A 19,481-nucleotide genomic window follows, 5' to 3' on the forward strand; every position below is an offset into this window, starting at 1 on the left:
TTGAGTGAATGAATTAGATTTGGAATGCTTTATATACTCTGGTCTCCTTAGACCATTTTTGGAATAAAATGTGTGTAAACAATCAGACAAATATAGCTTGAATTCCTGATTCAGTGGGTTGGGGGGTAGAAAGAAATTATTTTTCAAATAGTAGTGGATATAATGCAAATTTAAGTTGTTCTTCAGGATGGAAACTACAACATTCACCCTTAGCAGATACTATAATTGAAAAACAAAAGCTTTAAAATGAGGCAAAGATAAATATACTTTTTATTTCTAAGGGTCAGTACTTGGTAAATTCATTAACATCAAATAAAATAAATCTTTGGGTAAACTGATAAATAGCTTGCATATCAGCATTGATTTGAAACACCATTCTATTGAGGTGGTAACTTAGAGAACTTGCATCTTGAATTATTCTGTGTACAACTGAACTAAATGTTTAGAATAATTTAACATAGTACAAGGATTAAGCAATAGAAATTAGTGTTAGCAACGGAGTAAACTTAATTAAAGTCCATTCCAAAGTAATCAATTTCTACAAGTCTAAAAAACACGACACTAATAACCAAGAAATGTGGACTTTTCACGCTTATATACATGATAATTATACATGATAATGTATAGTTAGTGCAGTAGTAGTACGTCCTCTTAGATGTCTATATCCAAGATAAAACTCTTCTTAGGATTATAACTTGTAAAACAAAAACTACCTTTGTAGAGCTAGTGGTCATACACAAGGAATGTATAAATAAAGAATTAAAAGCCTACAAAGTAAAACATGGACCAATATATGAAGGAATTTTGAGAGAAGCAGTATAGGTGAAAGAAATAGTATAAACACAAAGGCACTTCCATTTTGAGCCACAGGATGTCGTTGTTCTCCAAGAAGAGGATTATTTTAACAGAAAAAAATTACCATTATTCACGGACCAGAAAGAATCTCCACTGTTCCGGTGTTTTAAAGACTATACACACCCATGTTGTTAAGATCCAGTAGAGATCTCAGGAACAGACTCAAAAGAAAGATCTAAAAGGACTACACATTTCCTCTCATGAAACGTTGATTTACTAACCTGAAACAGAGCAGGATGTTAGCTTCAGGATCAGGTGGCCAGGAAGTCAAGCGCTTGCTGCTCTCGGTTATGCTCCTTGCAGCGTCGGAGGCCGAGAGCGGCCAAGTCCATTACTCTGTCCCGGAGGAAGCCAAACACGGCACCTTCGTGGGCCGCATCGCGCAGGACCTGGGGCTGGAGCTGGGAGAGCTGGTGCCGCGCTTTTTCCGAGTGGCGTCCAAAGGTCGCGGGGATCTTCTGGAGGTAAATCTGCAGAATGGTATTTTGTTTGTGAATTCTCGGATCGACCGCGAGGAGCTGTGTGGGCGGAGCGCGGAATGCAGCATCCACCTGGAGGTGATCGTGGACAGGCCGCTGCAGGTTTTCCATGTGGAGGTGGAGGTGAAGGACATTAACGACAACCCGCCAATGTTCCCAGCGACACAAAAAAATTTGTTTATTTCTGAAACTAGGGCTCTCGACTCTCATTTTTCACTAGAGGGCGCGTATGATGCAGATATCGGGGCCAACGCTCTGCTGACTTACAAACTGAGCCCCAACGAATATTTCTCTCTGGAAGTACCCACCAACGAGGAACAGGTAAAACCGCTCGAACTAGTACTAAAAAAAATCTTTAGACAGGGAAGTCGCTTCAAAGCTTCTCTTGGTGCTCAAAGCAACTGATGGGGGCAAACCCGAGCTGACAGGTACCACAGAGTTACACATCACAGTGCTGGATGCAAATGACAACGCCCCAGTATTTGACAAAGCAGTCCATCGTGTAAAATTACTGGAGAATTCGAGAAACGGTACTCTGGTTATTAGACTTAATGCCTCGGATTTGGATGAAGGTTCCAACAGTCACATTCTTTATTCATTTGCAACTGATGTCTCCTCTAATACAGAAGCCTCTTTTCATATAGATTCAGACAGTGGAGAAATAAAAGTAAACGGAAAAATAGATTTTGAAGAAACTAAATTATGGAAACTTCAAATAGAAGCAGTTGACAGAGGAAATCCTCCGATGTTTGGTCACTGCACAATCTTGATAGAAGTCTTGGATATTAACGATAATGCTCCGGAGTTGCTAGTGACTTCACTATCGCTGTCTGTTCCAGAGGATGCTCCACTGGGGACCGTCATCGCCCTAATCAGTGTAACTGACCGTGACGCTGGTGGCAACGGGCAAGTTACCTGCTCACTAACACCCCATGTCCCCTTCAAGCTGGTGTCCACCTTCAAGAATTACTATTCGCTGGTGCTGGACAGCGCCCTGGACCGCGAGAGCGTGTCGGACTATGCTCTAGTAGTGACAGCACGGGACGGGGGCTCGCCTTCGCTGTCGGCCACGGCCAGCGTGTCCGTGGAAGTGGCCGACGTGAACGACAACGCGCCGACATTCGCGCAGGCCGAGTACACGGTGTTCGTGAAGGAGAACAACCCTCCCGGCTGCCACATCTTCACGGTGTCCGCGCGGGACGCGGACGCGCAGGAGAACGCGCTGGTGTCCTACTCGCTGGTGGAGCGGCGGGTGGGCGAGCGTGCGCTGTCGAGCTACGTGTCGGTGCACGCGGAGAGCGGCAAGGTGTACGCGCTGCAGCCGCTGGACCACGAGGAGCTGGAGCTGCTGCAGTTCCAAGTGAGCGCGCGCGACGCGGGCGTGCCCCCGCTGGGCAGCAACGTGACGCTGCAGGTGTTCGTGCTGGACGAGAACGACAACGCGCCCGCGCTGCTGCCGCTGCCTGGGGCGGGCGGCGCGGGCGGCGCCGTGAGCGAGCTGGTGTGGCGGTCGGTGGACGCGGGCCACGTGGTGGCGAAGGTGCGCGCGGTGGACGCGGACTCGGGCTACAACGCGTGGCTGTCGTACGAGCTGCAGCCGGCGGCGGGTGGCGCGCGCAGCCCGTTCCGCGTGGCGCTGTACACGGGCGAGATCAGCACGACGCGCAGCCTGGACGAGGCGGACTCGCCGCGCCAGCGCCTGCTGGTGCTGGTGAGGGACCACGGCGAGCCGGCGCTGACGGCCACGGCCACCGTGCTGCTGTCGCTGGTGGAGAGCGGCCAGGCGCCCAAGGCCTCGTCGCGGGTGTTGGCGGGCGCCGCTGGCGCGGAGACGGCGCTGGTGGATGTCAACGTGTACCTGATCATCGCCATCTGCGCGGTGTCCAGCCTGCTGGTGCTCACGCTGCTGCTGTACGTGGCGCTGCGGTGCTCGGCGCCGCCCAGCGAGGGCGCGTGCGGGCCGGGGAAGCCCACGCTGGTGTGTTCCAGCGCGGTGGGGAGCTGGTCGTACTCGCAGCAGAGGCGGCAGAGGGTGTGCTCTGGGGAGGGTCCGCCCAAGACCGACCTCATGGCCTTCAGCCCTTGTGTTCCTCCCGGTTCAAGTTCTGGAGATAGTGGAGAACAACGGGATATTTTCGGGAATGATGTAAGTACAGTAATTCTGGAACATATTTTATGCCTTTTGATGTCAATTGCATAGTATGTTCAGCAATATTATTGTAAATTTATTACTTCATTTATTTGTTTCTGGTATTTTCCCTTGGGGTGGTTTATTTTAAAGCACATTGGAAGTCCATCCGTTTTCATTACTTTTCACTACAGTCTTCATGAACATGCCTGGAACATAATTTGCTGGAAATAATGAGAGTGGTAGTAATTGCAATAATGAAACAGATGGCTAACACTTTCTATAAATGAAAAAGGTTAAATCCTCCTGTAAAGAAAGCAAGGATCACTCATAGGAAGTGGAGGATATGGGCAAAGCTTACACTTCTAGTTTTCAACTTTGCAGCAAGTTCATTCTTCCTATTTATTTTCTTATTCTAATTGATGTCCTCCACTAATTATATTAAATGTATTCAAAATTACCATAATAATGCATAACTTCATAATTTAGTTATTTTGAGTTAGAAATCTATTTAAATCCTTACTTCTCTATAAACTATATGCTTATTACTAATGGGCATGGGCTGTTGAGGTGGCTTCCTTTTATAAATAATTTCGTTTCTTTATCATCAATGGCATGCTTCTTTGAGATACTGGGTGAAGTTTCAGCCTTACCTTTGAAGAGGACTTTACTTTTTTGTCTTTAAGTCTCTCACAATTTCAAGCTTATTTCCTTCATAGTCTTCAGCTGCTTCACATAAACTACATTTTTTATGTAATTCTTTTTTTTATGTTTGTTTTTGAGAGAGCACAAGCTGGGCAGGGGCAAACAGAAGGGGATAGAGGATCCTAAGAGGGCTCTGTGTTGACATCAGTGAGCCTGATGTGGGGCTTGAACTTAACGAACTGAACACCAAATGGCAAGACCATGACTTGAACCAAAGTCAGTTGCCCAACCAACTGAGCCACCCAGGTGCCCTTTTCTTTACTTCTCAATATAATTTCAGTTTTGCTAATTGCCTGTTGAATCTATTGCTGCTGTCCTCCATATTAATTCATTGATTTCCATTTACTTTATTTGGAAGATTTATTTTATATTTGATCATATTTATGCTTCTTACATTCATGGGACTCATTATGAGGCTGTATGGAAATTTTTTAGGGTAGGGTAGAAAAAATCACACTCCTTTGTGTTTTGAGTTTAAGAGAGTGTTCCCATAATGGGGAAAGGTGGTACTGATTCATGTGTTCCCCAAGCCACTTGGTCATTGAAACGACTTTGGTTTAAACAGCTTATGCATAACAACTATGGAATATACACAAAGGCACTTCTATTTGACAATGGTGTTGATCACATTTCACAATTTAACATTGTATACTGTAGATACATTTGATGCAAACTTTTTTTTTTTGTCCAAAAGCTATATTTATGTGAATTGCTTAAAGAATCACAGAGGGGGTGCCTGGGTAGCTCTGTTGGATAAGCCTCTGACTCCATCTCACCTCAGGTCATGATCTGTCACTTCCTGAGTTTGAGCCCTGCATCAGGCTCTGCTCTGGCATCGTGGAGCCTGCTTCAGATTCTGTCCCTCCCTCTCTCTCTCTGTCTCTCTGATGTAAAAGTTTATTATTATTTTTTTGCTCCAGTGTATGAGTTAGAGATCTTTTAACTATATTGTGTGAAAAATAAGTTATATATATTTATATATGGAGTAGAATGATGTTATGAATAGGGTGAAGTTAATAGAAATGGTGAGACATCATTAGCGACCATTTTATACCCAGGAAAAAAAAGATGATTTCTATGAAGATGAACATTAGGAAATCTTCAGAAAAGGAAAAACCAGGGCCTAGTATATCACACTGAAATTCTCTTCCTCCAAAGCTACAAAATAGAACAAGAACAAAGTCACTAGCTATAAATAAACCACTACTATTTGAACTATTTCAGTTTATTAGACATTACGCAAAGACTTAAAATATATGATTTTATTTAATCTTTATAACAACTTGTAAAGTACGTGTGACTACCTGAATTTTAAAGATGAACTAAGCGATGAGAAGATATTTGTGTAGCTTGTCTACTGCCATTCAGCTAGCACATGATAAAGTTAAAACTCAAATGCATATCTTTTGATTCCAGAGCCATTCTTTTATTCACCATAGAACTTACTACAGTAAATCTTTTCTTTGATCAGGCATAGTTTTGGCTATGAAGGTCAAGCACAAACTGTTTACAAGTGAATCCTTCTTTCTGTTTTGCTTAAGAAAAAGCCTTCATGATTATTGTCATATTTAATTTTGTAGAATGTCATAATTGAGATCAGAATTGAGTTTTTTAATGTTAAGTGATTTTTTTCTCAGAAGAGTTTCTGATCACATTATCATGTCTTCATGCCACATTGGGATAGGTATTTATATTATTCAATCAGTAGATAATGAAGAATTGCCATTGTAAAGACTATATATATATTTTTGGAAGTAATATAAATAAGAATTATTTAATGTGAGAAAATCCATAAGATTCTGATCTGCAATGTTCTAGCAAAACACTAAAGCCAAATGACAAATATGAAAATGACCCTGACCTTTTCATGCTATGAATAAGGATATTTTGGACAAATATAAGTGATAATATGATTATTTCCAGGATCCTGAACATCCACAAAGGATTCAATAAGTGTTTCCAAAATGTCATACTTCAGTAACAGCTTTAAGGTGTATATTGCCCTGAAAATCTTTGAATGTGTGTAGGTTTTTCAGAATTCAGTCTTCTTCAGTCTTTTTATCTGTAAGATTTGTGCTCACTGGACAAATGATCCGTGATCAAATAACCGTGTATACTTTAATGAGCAATGATAGCAAAGAGTGAACATCAATGAGTATATCCTATAATTTTGATAATACAATGTTGACTACTACTTCTAATCCATTAATTTTTAAGAACCTCCTGGGTTTCTAAGTATGTTTCAAGATTAGTTTCTCTGTTTTATGTTTTCAATAATAATGTTACCAGACTTGTTATGCTATATTAGTGGATTATGAAGACTAGAAGAACATTAAATCATGCACTCTAATATATGGCTAGCAGGACGTACAGTTGAAACTTAATACTAATCAGATTGGTTTAGTAAAGGTCAGGCACAAAGTTCCTTTCAATCAATTTTACTGAATCAATGTTAAGAACAATATTGATATGAACTTCTTGACATTAGCTTATTGCCAGATCTTGAGCCCATCCCCAAAGATGAATTCAAAGATAGTATGATCTCTTTTATTTGAGCTAGTTGAGATGGTGATACCTGAAATATCACAGCCAAAATGCAAAAGATGGGTCATTGGTTTATACAACACATCAACTCTTTTTAAAAAGTGTTTATTTTTAGAGAAAGAGAGCGAGTGGGGGGGGGGCAGAGAGAGAGGGAGAGAGAGAATCCCAAGTAGGCTCCGCACTGTCAGTGCACAGCCTGACATGGGACAGGATTTTACAACCATGAGATCATGACCTGAGTTGAAATTAAGACTTGGCTGCTTAACTGATTGAGATACCCAGGCAGCCCTACATCAAACTCTTTTGTGACTTGGTGTTCATCTTATATCCTTTCATATACTCAAAAAAAAACCCCACTACATATTACTGGAGAGTAATTGGTAAAATGACATCTGGTTTTAATTCAGACATGTAATATTATCTAGCTTGGGTAACCTTTCTGATGTTTATCTCTTTATCTACCTTTCAGGACTCCATATTGCATGTAACGTTGCAATCCCCAAGTTCTGTAATGAAATGATTGGAGATCTCTTGCTTCCTTTTTCTCCAAAATAAATCTAACATGTTTCAGATAGCATGTTAAATCTACTGTTAATGTGGGGCGCCTGGGTGGCGCAGTCGGTTGAGCGTCCGACTTCAGCCAGGTCACGATCTCCCGGTCCGTGAGTTCGAGCCCCGCGTCGGGCTCTGGGCTGATGGCTCGGAGCCTGGAGCCTGTTTCCGATTCTGTGTCTCCCTCTCTCTCTGCCCCTCCCCCGTTCATGCTCTGTCTCTCTCTGTCCCAAAAATAAATAAACGTTGAAAAAGAAAATTAAAAAAAAAAATAAATCTACTGTTAATGTAATCTAATGCTATATTTTGATTAGAGGCCCTTATAACTGATTGCTTCACACATGCATAAGAAAATTCAGTGTTATAAAAAGTGAAGAGTCTGCTTTACTAATTTTTGATTTTTTGTCATTTTTTAAAATATGAAATTTATTGTCAAGTTGGTTTCCATACAACACCTGCTTTATTAGTTTCTTAAGAAGGAATTTTGCATTTACTAAGAGTTCTAACAGGATGATAATATCAGCCATAGTGTGTATATATGTGTGTGTGTGTTCAAGATAAAGAAAAATACTAACATACATATATATGTACTAGTAATTTTTGTATGCCATTTAAATATTTTTATTTATTATTTATTTATTATTATTTTTTAGATGTGGGCCTGTTATATTGTAACATTTCAAAAGGTTTTATTTATTTATTTATTTATTTATTTATTTATTTATATAAATATGAAATTTATTGTTAAATTGGTTTCCATACAACACCCAGTGCTCATACCAACAGGTGCCCTCTTCAATACCCATCTCCCACCCCCCATCAACCCTCAGTTTGTTTTCAGTTTTTAAGAATCTCTTGTGTTTTGGCTCCTTCCTTCTCTAACCTCTTTTTAAATATTTTTAAATCAGAGATGAATCAGCAAAATCATACAACAAGCGGTGCCCGGGTTGCTCAGTCAGTTAAGCATCCAACTTTGGCTCAGGTCATGATCTCAGTTTGTGGGTTCACGCCTCATGTCAGGCTGTGTGCTAACAGCTCAGAGCCTGGAGCTTGGTTCAGATTCTGTGTCACCCTCTCTCTCAAAAATAAACATTAAAAAAAATTAAATCCTACAACAAAATACTCAAGCTATAATGATCTTTATTCTAAATAACTTTCTACTTTAAACTTCCATTATATTCTCTTTTGACTCCTTTAATTCCAAGTCTATATGAAAAGACAGAAGACACATAACCAAATTACATCTTCATGCAATGGAAACTTGTATCAATAATTCCCATTTTCTACTTGGTGTTTTATGAAATTGAATTTACACAAACAGTAAAGTCATTTGTCATTTGGTTGAATTGTTTGGTTATTTTCTCCATATATATTTAGCACAGTATTAGGTACTTACAGGAGTTAATTAGAAATTATTTCCCTTGTTATGGATGAACTTATGATTCCAAACCCAGAATTGTTTCAACAAGGAACAGGTCAGCTATTTTCATGTATATATTTTGACAGATATACATAAACCAATGTTGGTGACTTGGAAATACCAATATGGCACACACATTTTCATGGTGGTTTTTATTTATTTCATTGAATTATAATAAAATTTATTTTATAATTGAAAGACACCTTCTATATCATTAACATAAAGGTTTTGATACCTCACATTTTGATTCCTCACATAATTTTTGATACCTCACATACTACTGTTAACAATGAAACTTACCTGATAAACCATGTGTGTCAAATATAATTTCATCTACATCCATAGACGTTTCCATTATGAATTCTGTTTTAAACATTAAATTTGAAAAAATATTTTTGTTTTTCAAAGGATATAGGATTGTAACAAAAACAAATGTATATAACAAAAATAATTGGAATTAAATAGATATGAATAGAAGGCAAGTGCACATAGATAAGAACACAACATGCAGAACTTAAAGACTAAAGAGTTGTTATTAAAATCTCAAAATGGTCTTTGAGTTTCCTAGCAGCCAAAGTAACAAGAGAGACTAGAAGTAAAGCAATTCAAATTGGATAACATTTTGATATGAGAAGTAGTATCTTTAGGAAATGTTTAACCCTACCTTTTCATAAGGCTACCTGGAGAATTAAAGTCTGTGTGTATTTATGTAGATAAGTAAAATAACAATTTTATAACTCTAAATCAAACATAGGAACAAAAATTTCAATTTCATATTAAGAATAAAATGCCATTTTCCACATACCATCGTTTTCAATATAACTTATAATACGAGTGTTCCCTAAATAAGCACTTTGGAAATATTATTTTGGGAGTAAAATAATATGAAAGGTGTGAAGTTTATTATATTTTTCTCTTTAAGTAAAATTCTATAATGTATGGTGTAGTGTACAGTACTCACTATTCAGGCGCAAGGTGTCGCTCTTTACTTGGTGGAAGTAGTTCTTTCAAGGGTTGGTCTGACCGGCCAGGAACGCCCCGTACAAAAACGACTCCATCATGCCTAACGCTACTGTTAAAGGATTCTTTGAAACTTCTCAAAAATTCAGCTAGATTTTTAACCCTTAACTGGAGTCTCTGGTACTGTAAGTGTGAGAACCTTATTTTGGAAGTCAATGTCGTATGCGATGTTTGACTCTCAAAGAAGGGGATTGCGCACTCGGCGTCTGCTGCTGTCACTTCTGCTGCTCAAAGTCTGGGAAGCTGGGAGCGGCCAGGTCCACTACTCGGTCCAGGAAGAGGCCAAACACGGCACTTTCGTGGGCCGAATTGCCCAGGACCTAGGGCTGGAGCTGGCAGAGCTGGTGCCGCGCCTTTTCCGGGTGGCGTCCAAAGGCCGCGGGGACCTTCTGGAGGTAAATCTGCAGAATGGCATTTTGTTTGTGAATTCTCGGATCGACCGGGAGGAGCTGTGCGGACAGAGCGCAGTGTGCAGCATCTACCTGGAGGTGATCGTGGACAGGCCGCTGCAGGTTTTCCATGTGGAAGTGGAAATAAGGGATATTAACGACAATCCACCGGTGTTCTTTCTCAGAGAACAAAAGCTGCTGATTCCTGAATCTAAGCAACCCGAATCTCATTTTCCTCTAGAGGGAGCTTCTGATGCAGATATAGGAGAGAATGCTCTATTGACCTACAGACTAAGTCAAAATGAGTATTTTTCTTTACAACTACCAACACATAGTAAGCAGACTAAAAGACTGTCGCTTACATTAAAGAAATATCTGGATCGAGAGAAAACTCCAGAACTTAATTTGCTACTGACAGCTGCAGACGGGGGAAAACCAGAGCTCACTGGCACCGTTCAGCTTTTCATCCACGTCTTGGATGTTAACGACAATGATCCAGAATTTGAGCAATCAGAATACAAGGTGAGATTGATGGAAAACGCAGCTAAAGAAACTTTTGTGATAAAGCTAAACGCCACAGATCGAGATGAAGGAGTCAATGGAGAGGTAACATACTCCTTGATGTCAGTTAAACCCAATGGAAAACTCTTATTTACACTAGATGAAAATAGCGGAGAAGTGAGGGTCAATGGAACTTTAGATTATGAAGAAAACAAGTTTTATGAAATTGAAGTACAGGCTACAGATAAAGGGAATCCCCCAATGGCAAGTCACTGTACAGTCTGGGTAGAGATCTTAGACGCCAATGACAATGCCCCTGAAGTCACCTTGACTTCCCTGTCTCTCCCTGTACGAGAGGACACTCAGCCCAGCACGGTCATTGCGCTGATCAGTGTATCCGACCGTGACTCCGGTGCCAACGGACAAGTGACCTGTTCTCTAACGCCCAACGTACCTTTCAAGATCGTGTCCACGTTCAAGAACTATTATTCGCTGGTGCTGGACAGCGCCCTGGACCGCGAGAGTGTGTCGGACTACGCTCTAGTAGTGACAGCACGGGACGGGGGCTCGCCTTCGCTGTCGGCCACGGCCAGCGTGTCCGTGGAAGTGGCCGACGTGAACGACAACGCGCCGGCATTCGCGCAGGCCGAGTACACGGTGTTCGTGAAGGAGAACAACCCTCCCGGCTGCCACATCTTCACGGTGTCCGCGCGGGACGCGGACGCGCAGGAGAACGCGCTGGTGTCCTACTCGCTGGTGGAGCGGCGGGTGGGCGAGCGTGCGCTGTCGAGCTACGTGTCGGTGCACGCGGAGAGCGGCAAGGTGTACGCGCTGCAGCCGCTGGACCACGAGGAGCTGGAGCTGCTGCAGTTCCAAGTGAGCGCGCGCGACGCGGGCGTGCCCCCGCTGGGCAGCAACGTGACGCTGCAGGTGTTCGTGCTGGACGAGAACGACAACGCGCCCGCGCTGCTGCCGCTGCCTGGGGCGGGCGGCGCGGGCGGCGCCGTGAGCGAGCTGGTGTGGCGGTCGGTGGGCGCGGGCCACGTGGTGGCGAAGGTGCGCGCGGTGGACGCGGACTCGGGCTACAACGCGTGGCTGTCGTACGAGCTGCAGCCGGCGGCGGGTGGCGCGCGCAGCCCGTTCCGCGTGGCGCTGTACACGGGCGAGATCAGCACGACGCGCAGCCTGGACGAGGCGGACTCGCCGCGCCAGCGCCTGCTGGTGCTGGTGAGGGACCACGGCGAGCCGGCGCTGACGGCCACGGCCACCGTGCTGCTGTCGCTGGTGGAGAGCGGCCAGGCGCCCAAGGCCTCGTCGCGGGTGTTGGCGGGCGCCGCTGGCGCGGAGACGGCGCTGGTGGATGTCAACGTGTACCTGATCATCGCCATCTGCGCGGTGTCCAGCCTGCTGGTGCTCACGCTGCTGCTGTACGTGGCGCTGCGGTGCTCGGCGCCGCCCAGCGAGGGCGCGTGCGGGCCGGGGAAGCCCACGCTGGTGTGTTCCAGCGCGGTGGGGAGCTGGTCGTACTCGCAGCAGAGGCGGCAGAGGGTGTGCTCTGGGGAGGGTCCGCCCAAGACCGACCTCATGGCCTTCAGCCCCAGCCTTCCTCCAGGCCTGGATAGAGAAGTCGAAGGGCAAAGGCAGGAGGCAGGATCAAATCATCCTGGGCAGGTGAGTTCTATAGATTCCTCTTCTTTTGAAGTCTATGTTAAATTTTGAAAAATCCAGTTTATTTCATAGAAAAATTTAATGAATACTCTGTTTTGAGTATTAATGTTTTAAATGAGTATGAAGTTTTTAAAGAACAATTTCCTTTAGTGAAATGTCAAATGGGGTAAAAATCCAATTTTAATCATGAGAAGAATCAGGTTTTTAGCCAATAAATGTCCCATTTCTCCTAATGTTTTGGTATAAAATAGTGAAAGAAGATGTTTCTCCTCTCATCACTTTATAAGCAACAATTTCTAATTTTCTTTTTTTAATTAATTTTTTAAATTTACATCCAAGTTAGTTAGCTTATAGTGCAACAGTGATTTCAGGAATAGATTCCTTAATGCCCCTTACCCATTCAGCCCACCCCCCTTCCCACAACCCCTCCAGTAACCCTCTGTTTGTTCTCCATATTTAAGAGTCTCTTATGTTTTGTTCCTCTCTCTGCTTTTATATTACTTTTGCTTCCCTTCCCTTATGTTCATGTTTTGTATCTTAAAATTCTCATATGAGTGAAGCCATATGATGTTTGTCTTTCTCTAATTTCACTTAGCATAATACCCTCTAGTTACATCCATGTAGTTGTAAATGGCAAGATTTCATTCTTTTTGATTGCCGAGTAATACTCCATTGTATATATGTATATACCACATCTTCTTTATCTATTCATCTGTCTATGAACATTTGGGCTCTTTCCATACTTTGGCTATTAGCAATTGTGCTGCTATCAACATTGGGGTGCACGTGCCCCTTTGAAACAGCATACATGCATCCCTTGGATAAATACCTAGTAGTGCAATTGCTGGGTCGTGGGGTAGTTCTATTTTTAATTTTTTGAGGAACCTCCATACTGTTTCCCACATTGGCTGTGCCAGTTTGCATTCCCACCAGCAGTGCGAAAGAGATCGTCTTTTTCTGCATCTTCGCCAACATCTGTTGTTGCCTGAGTTGTTAATGTTAACCATTCTGACAGGTGTGAGGTGGTATCTCATTGTGGTTTTGATTCGTATTTCCCTGATGATAAGTGATGTTGAGCATTTTTTCATGTGTCAGTTGGCCATCTGGATGTCTTCTTTGGAGAAGTGTCTGTTCATGTCTTTTGCCCATTTCTTCACTGGATTATTTGTTTTTTGGATGTTGAGTTTGATAAATTCTTTATAGATTTTGGTTACTAACCCTTTATCTGATATGTTGTTTGCAAATATTTTCTCCCATTCTATCGATTGCCTTTTAGTTTTTCTGATTGTTTCCTTCACTGTGCAGAAGCTTTTTATTTTGATGAGGTCCTAATGGTTCATTTTTGTTTTTGATACCCTTGCCTCTGGAGACATGCTGAGTAAGAAGTTGCTGTGGCCAAGGTCAAAGAGGTTTTTGCCTGCTTTTTCCTCGAAGATTTTGATGGCTTTCTGTCTTACATTTAAGTCTTTCATCCATTTTGAGTTTATTTTTTGTGTATGGTGTAAGAAAGTGGTCCAGATTTATTTTTCTCCGTGTCACTCTTCAGTTTTCCCAGCACCACTTGCTGAAGAGACTGTCTTTATTCCATTCGCTATTCTTTCCTTCTTTGTCAGAGATTAGTTGGCCATACTTTTGTGGGTCCATTTCTGGGTTCTCTATTCTGTTCCATTGATCTGAGTGTCTGTTTTTGTGCCAACAATTTCTAATTTTCAATGACCTACCTAGACCACTTCATTTCATCTCTAATCCTCACTAATGTAGATAATCACTATGGATCATTTCAATTTACTCATCCTCTTTGTCTTTTAACACAGCCTTTTACTTTTGTATTTTCACATTATTAGGTTGCTTGAGTTTTCTCAGTTCAGCCTTGTGTCAAAGATTGAACATTAAGTCTGAAAAGATTTACCTTTCTTTTTCTGTGGCATTAAACATAGATCATACATTTATTGTCCATTAAATAATCTTTAGTTTTGCCTCAACTGATAAGTTAAAACCTGTTCTCATATTATTTGCAGTTAAAAATTAGTCTTGCATTTTTGTATGCTGTTTTCATTGAAATAATGTAATTAAAGTTTCTGTTGATTTATTTTTTTAAGTTTTTAATGTTTATTTATGATTATGATTATGATTATGATTATGATTATTTTGAGAGACAGAGTGTGAGGGGGTAGAGGCAGAGAGACACGGAGACACAGAATCTGAAGCAGGCTCCAGACTCTGAGCTGTCAGCACAAGAGCCCCACACAGGGCTCGAGGAATGCAAGATCATGACCTGAGCTGAAGTCTTCTGCTTAACCCACTGAGCCACACAGGCACCCCTGTTGATTTTTTTTTAAACCTGTAATGGGCACAGATTTATCTACAACACACTCAAACAGAACTCCCATATTTATGCTTGCAAAGTTTACTAGGCAAATAAAGTTATTGATATTACTCAACCAAGTCTTCAAACTTGCTGGAGACATACACATAGGGCTATAATATCTGCAATATATGCTAGTTGGCAGTCTTTCCTAAGCTTTGTGAATTCATATAGAAAGGAAAATGTTAAGTCTATTAAAGTGAAATGAAAATTACCATTTTGACTCCTCTCACATTTTAAATGTCCTGTCTTTAAATGCTTTCTCTAGTGCTTGTAAAATTTTCTTTCTATGTGGTATAATCACATCTGATGATTCTATCAAAGGTTGTTTACCTCTAGGTCATTCCTCTAATTCAGTGATCCTTAGCTATATGCAGGGTGGCACAATTGCTGATCTCTTTGAGAATTTAATGAAATTCATATGTGGCTATTCTCCCTTTAAAATTATAGGTTAAAATTTCTTTATTTTATAGTAGGTAATTAAAATAAAATATAAAATGTCTCAGACTTAAAAGATTAAGCCATTGTATCATTTATGCAACTTTGTAAATATAATAAATGTGAATGTAGGACACACAATATTATCCATCTCCAAATGAAGTTCTTAGAATGACTCAAGGTCATTTAAATTTAAGAAACAAAGACATTAGAATGATTTAAGTATATGTTAAATTTTTGTAAATTATTACTTTTATAGTACAATAGTTGATGCACATTTTTAGATAATTCCAAATTACATGGACTATTTTCTACAAGTTTTGTGTCTTTTATACTTATTCTTAATTTCAAGATTACATTCAGTGGTGTAAAATTATAATTTCAACCATTTTCTAGTTTAGTTGTTTAAGTATTAAGCTAATTTTACATGTTCCTATCTTTTTAGTAATTTAATTATGTCTAATGGTGTGTAAGGACTACATAACACACTACTTTTTCAGTAAAGTTTCTTAGCAATCATTGTACATTGACAATTTTTGAAAATGAGAGATAGAAAATGAAGAAGCATGGTAGGATATTAGACAATTTAAATAGTCCAATAGCATCAAAAAAAGTTTTTTTGGTTAATTAAGAGCCAGTTTTATAGTTGATTTAAGTTATCTTATACTTGTAGAACCATTATTGATTATTTTTTTCTGGTTCAATAAGTATTTCTTATCTCAGTTCCTTTTGTTATTATATGTAGAAGGAATGGTGACCGATCATTGACTTTAAAGATTTTGACTTGAATTTTAATGAGCTTATACACTCTGTATTTAATTGCTCACAACTAGCTGTAGGATCTTATCTGTGTTGTGTTTTCCCTTAAAGGTGCTCTTGATTTAATTAATCAGATTATGAAAAGTCCTTTCTTTCTCCCTTGCAATCGTAGTCACCATTCTGACTTTCTGAAGAGAAGCATATTTTGAGTGACTACTAACTGGCCTGATGGGAAAAATTTTAAAGGGAAACCAGAAGTTCATTTTAAAGTTGATATTCTTTTGATTTTAGTTATTGAGACTGGGCTCCAAAACATCTCACCAGTTCTTTTCATATTAGGCCTCCACTTCAACTTTAGACAGTTGTGAAATTTGGAGGCTTTGATTCAACATTTTACAGGAAAATGCTTTCCTCCTGCTAGAATAAAACTTCACTGGATCTGTACCCAAACCTCATTTTAACATGTTATGGGAATGAGAGCAGTTGTATGAAAAGTCATCACATTTGAGTATCAAGGAGCCAAAACAATGACATGCTTCATATTTATGTTGAATTCTCATATTTACCAGAAGTATGAATAAAATAATTTATATGAAATATTCAGTTAATAGACATATCTTAGTTTCTTTTTCTTTACTAAATGAGGGATTCTTGAGTTTTCCCTAAAGTCCTACAATTAAGTGCTTGTGAAGGAGAAAAGGCACTACAAGTGGGAATTGTAAGCAAAGTAAAGTCGAGGCTGATGTATATTATTCTTTGTTTTGTTCTCCATGATAAGCAAAAAGTAGCTTTTTATGGCTATTTTATGATAGACTTTGAAGCAGAATATTTAATAATCTGAAGAATAATGGAAATGATTGTGCTTTGTTACTTATATCATATACGTTAAATAAATAGTCATTTACAAACGATCCATGAAAATATCCAAAAGTCAAAAAACTTAAAGTGTCCCGGGAAGTGGCTAAACCAAAAAGAACCTCAGCATCTTTCTTGTACTTACATAATCAGTCACATGATGTCGCTGTACACTCAGAAGGTGGAGAAGGAAAACTTTGTCTCGCGTTCAGCTTCCAACCACTGGCAGAATAGGATCGACTCCATATTGACCGGAACGCTGGGTAAATTTTATCAAACATATACCTACGGAAAGAAAGACTGCTCACAAAGGTTCCCAGGCGAGCAGTCCCTTAAAACTAACAGTCCCATCTCAGAGATCTCGTTAACTACAATGGTGTTTTCCTGGAGAGGAGGCCCAGGAGCCCGGCGATTGCTCCTGGCGCTTCTGCTCCTTGCAGCTGGGAAATCTGGGAGCGGCCAGGTCCACTACTCGGTCCCGGAGGAGGCCAAACACGGCACTTTCGTGGGCCGCATCGCGCAAGACCTGGGACTGGAACTAGCGGAGCTCGTACCGCGCTTTTTCCGTGTGGCGTCCAAAGGCCGCCGAGACCTTCTGGAGGTAAATCTGCAGAATGGCATTTTGTTTGTGAATTCTCGGATCGACCGAGAGGAGCTCTGTGGGAGGAGTACCGAGTGTAACATCCACCTGGAGGTGATCGTGGACAGGCCGCTGCAGGTTTTCCATGTGGAGGTGGAGGTGAAAGACATTAATGATAACCCGCCGGTGTTCAGAGAAGTAGAACAAAAGGTACTTATCTCTGAATCTGCACCTCTGGATTCTCATTTTCCTCTAGAGGGCGCTTCCGATGCGGACATCGGCGTAAACTCTCTTCTGACCTATAGGTTAGGTATAAATGAGTATTTTACTCTTAAATTAATAACGAAAAACGATAAAAGTATATTGCCTGAACTAGTTCTACGGAAGTCATTGGATAGAGAGGAAACGCCAGAACTTAATATATTGCTGACCTCCCAGGATGGCGGTAAACCCGAGCTAACAGGATCTGTTCAGATTAAAATAAGCATCCTGGATGTGAATGACAACGCTCCGGAGTTTGATAAGCCTGGCTATAGAGTAGTGTTGTTTGAAAATGTCCCAAACGGCACGAGAGTGATTCAATTAAATGCTTCTGATCTAGACGAAGGGGTCAATAGAGAAATTTCCTATGCAATCAGACTGATTTTGCCAGTGAGTGAGAAATGCATGTTTTCAATAAATGCAGAAACAGGTGAAATCAGAATATATGGGAAATTGGATTTTGAAGAGAATAATGAGTATGAAATTCAGGTTAACGCCATTGATAAAGGGATTCCTTCCATGGCAGGTCACTGCACAGTCCTAGTGGAAGTTCTGGACCTGAATGACAATACCCCTGAGGTAATGGTTACTTCGTTGTCTCCCCCGGTGAGAGAGGATGTTCAGGTGGGCACTGTCATCGCCTTGATCAGCGTGTCCGACCGTGACTCTGGCGCCAACGGGCAGGTGACCTGCTCACTAACACCCCATGTCCCTTTCAAGCTGGTGTCCACCTTCAAGAATTACTATTCGCTGGTGCTGGACAGCGCCCTGGACCGCGAGAGCGTGGCGAACTATGAGCTGCTGGTGACCGCACGGGACGGGGGCTCGCCTTCGCTGTCGGCCACGGCCAGCGTGTCCGTGGAAGTGGCCGACGTGAACGACAACGCGCCGACATTCGCGCAGGCCGAGTACACGGTGTTCGTGAAGGAGAACAACCCTCCCGGCTGCCACATCTTCACGGTGTCCGCGCGGGACGCGGACGCGCAGGAGAACGCGCTGGTGTCCTACTCGCTGGTGGAGCGGCGGGTGGGCGAGCGTGCGCTGTCGAGCTACGTGTCGGTGCACGCGGAGAGCGGCAAGGTGTACGCGCTGCAGCCGCTGGACCACGAGGAGCTGGAGCTGCTGCAGTTCCAAGTGAGCGCGCGCGACGCGGGCGTGCCCCCGCTGGGCAGCAACGTGACGCTGCAGGTGTTCGTGCTGGACGAGAACGACAACGCGCCCGTGCTGCTGCCGCTGCCTGGGGCGGGCGGCGCGGGCGGCGCCGTGAGCGAGCTGGTGTGGCGGTCGGTGGGCGCGGGCCACGTGGTGGCGAAGGTGCGCGCGGTGGACGCGGACTCGGGCTACAACGCGTGGCTGTCGTACGAGCTGCAGCCGGCGGCGGGTGGCGCGCGCAGCCCGTTCCGCGTGGCGCTGTACACGGGCGAGATCAGCACGACGCGCAGCCTGGACGAGGCGGACTCGCCGCGCCAGCGCCTGCTGGTGCTGGTGAGGGACCACGGCGAGCCGGCGCTGACGGCCACGGCCACCGTGCTGCTGTCGCTGGTGGAGAGCGGCCAGGCGCCCAAGGCCTCGTCGCGGGTGTTGGCGGGCGCCGCTGGCGCGGAGACGGCGCTGGTGGATGTCAACGTGTACCTGATCATCGCCATCTGCGCGGTGTCCAGCCTGCTGGTGCTCACGCTGCTGCTGTACGTGGCGCTGCGGTGCTCGGCGCCGCCCAGCGAGGGCGCGTGCGGGCCGGGGAAGCCCACGCTGGTGTGTTCCAGCGCGGTGGGGAGCTGGTCGTACTCGCAGCAGAGGCGGCAGAGGGTGTGCTCTGGGGAGGGTCCGCCCAAGACCGACCTCATGGCCTTCAGCCCCAGCCTTCCACAGTCGGGAGAAGATTGTTTAAATTCTTCCAGTGAAGTAAGTCATTGATATTATTTAAGCATATTTGTTTTCTTTAATAACTTTTTGTTAGCGTAT

The 19,481-nt window shown here is 42.8% G+C and overlaps 3 protein-coding genes across 5 annotated transcripts in view; all 3 read left to right on the top strand.

Annotated features, from left to right (window-relative positions):
- LOC122488297 (protocadherin alpha-7-like) overlaps positions 1 to 19,481 on the top strand; it is a 126,902-nt gene that overhangs the window by 12,824 nt on the left and 94,597 nt on the right.
- On the top strand, positions 926 to 3,906 carry LOC122488288 (protocadherin alpha-10-like). The gene is given in 2 exon segments (XM_043589546.1): positions 926 to 1,679; positions 1,681 to 3,906. Coding segments are annotated over 2 exon segments (2,442 nt in total). The 5' UTR covers positions 926 to 1,091; the 3' UTR covers positions 3,535 to 3,906.
- Positions 9,709 to 19,481, top strand: part of LOC122488247 (protocadherin alpha-C2) — a 136,893-nt gene continuing 127,120 nt past the window's right edge. Inside the window, exon 1 of one of the 3 annotated variants that reach the window (XM_043589517.1) lies at positions 9,709 to 12,264. In XM_043589517.1, the coding sequence (XP_043445452.1) occupies positions 9,859 to 12,264 (2,406 nt within the window). In that variant the 5' untranslated portion in view covers positions 9,709 to 9,858. Of the gene's footprint in view, positions 12,265 to 16,813; positions 19,422 to 19,481 lie in introns of those variants that run through there. The other 2 variants (XM_043589509.1, XM_043589492.1) reach the window with 2 other exon arrangements.

This window comes from Prionailurus bengalensis, chromosome A1 (assembly GCF_016509475.1).
Source record: "Prionailurus bengalensis isolate Pbe53 chromosome A1, Fcat_Pben_1.1_paternal_pri, whole genome shotgun sequence".
In the NCBI taxonomy this organism is placed as follows: domain Eukaryota; kingdom Metazoa; phylum Chordata; class Mammalia; order Carnivora; family Felidae; genus Prionailurus; species Prionailurus bengalensis.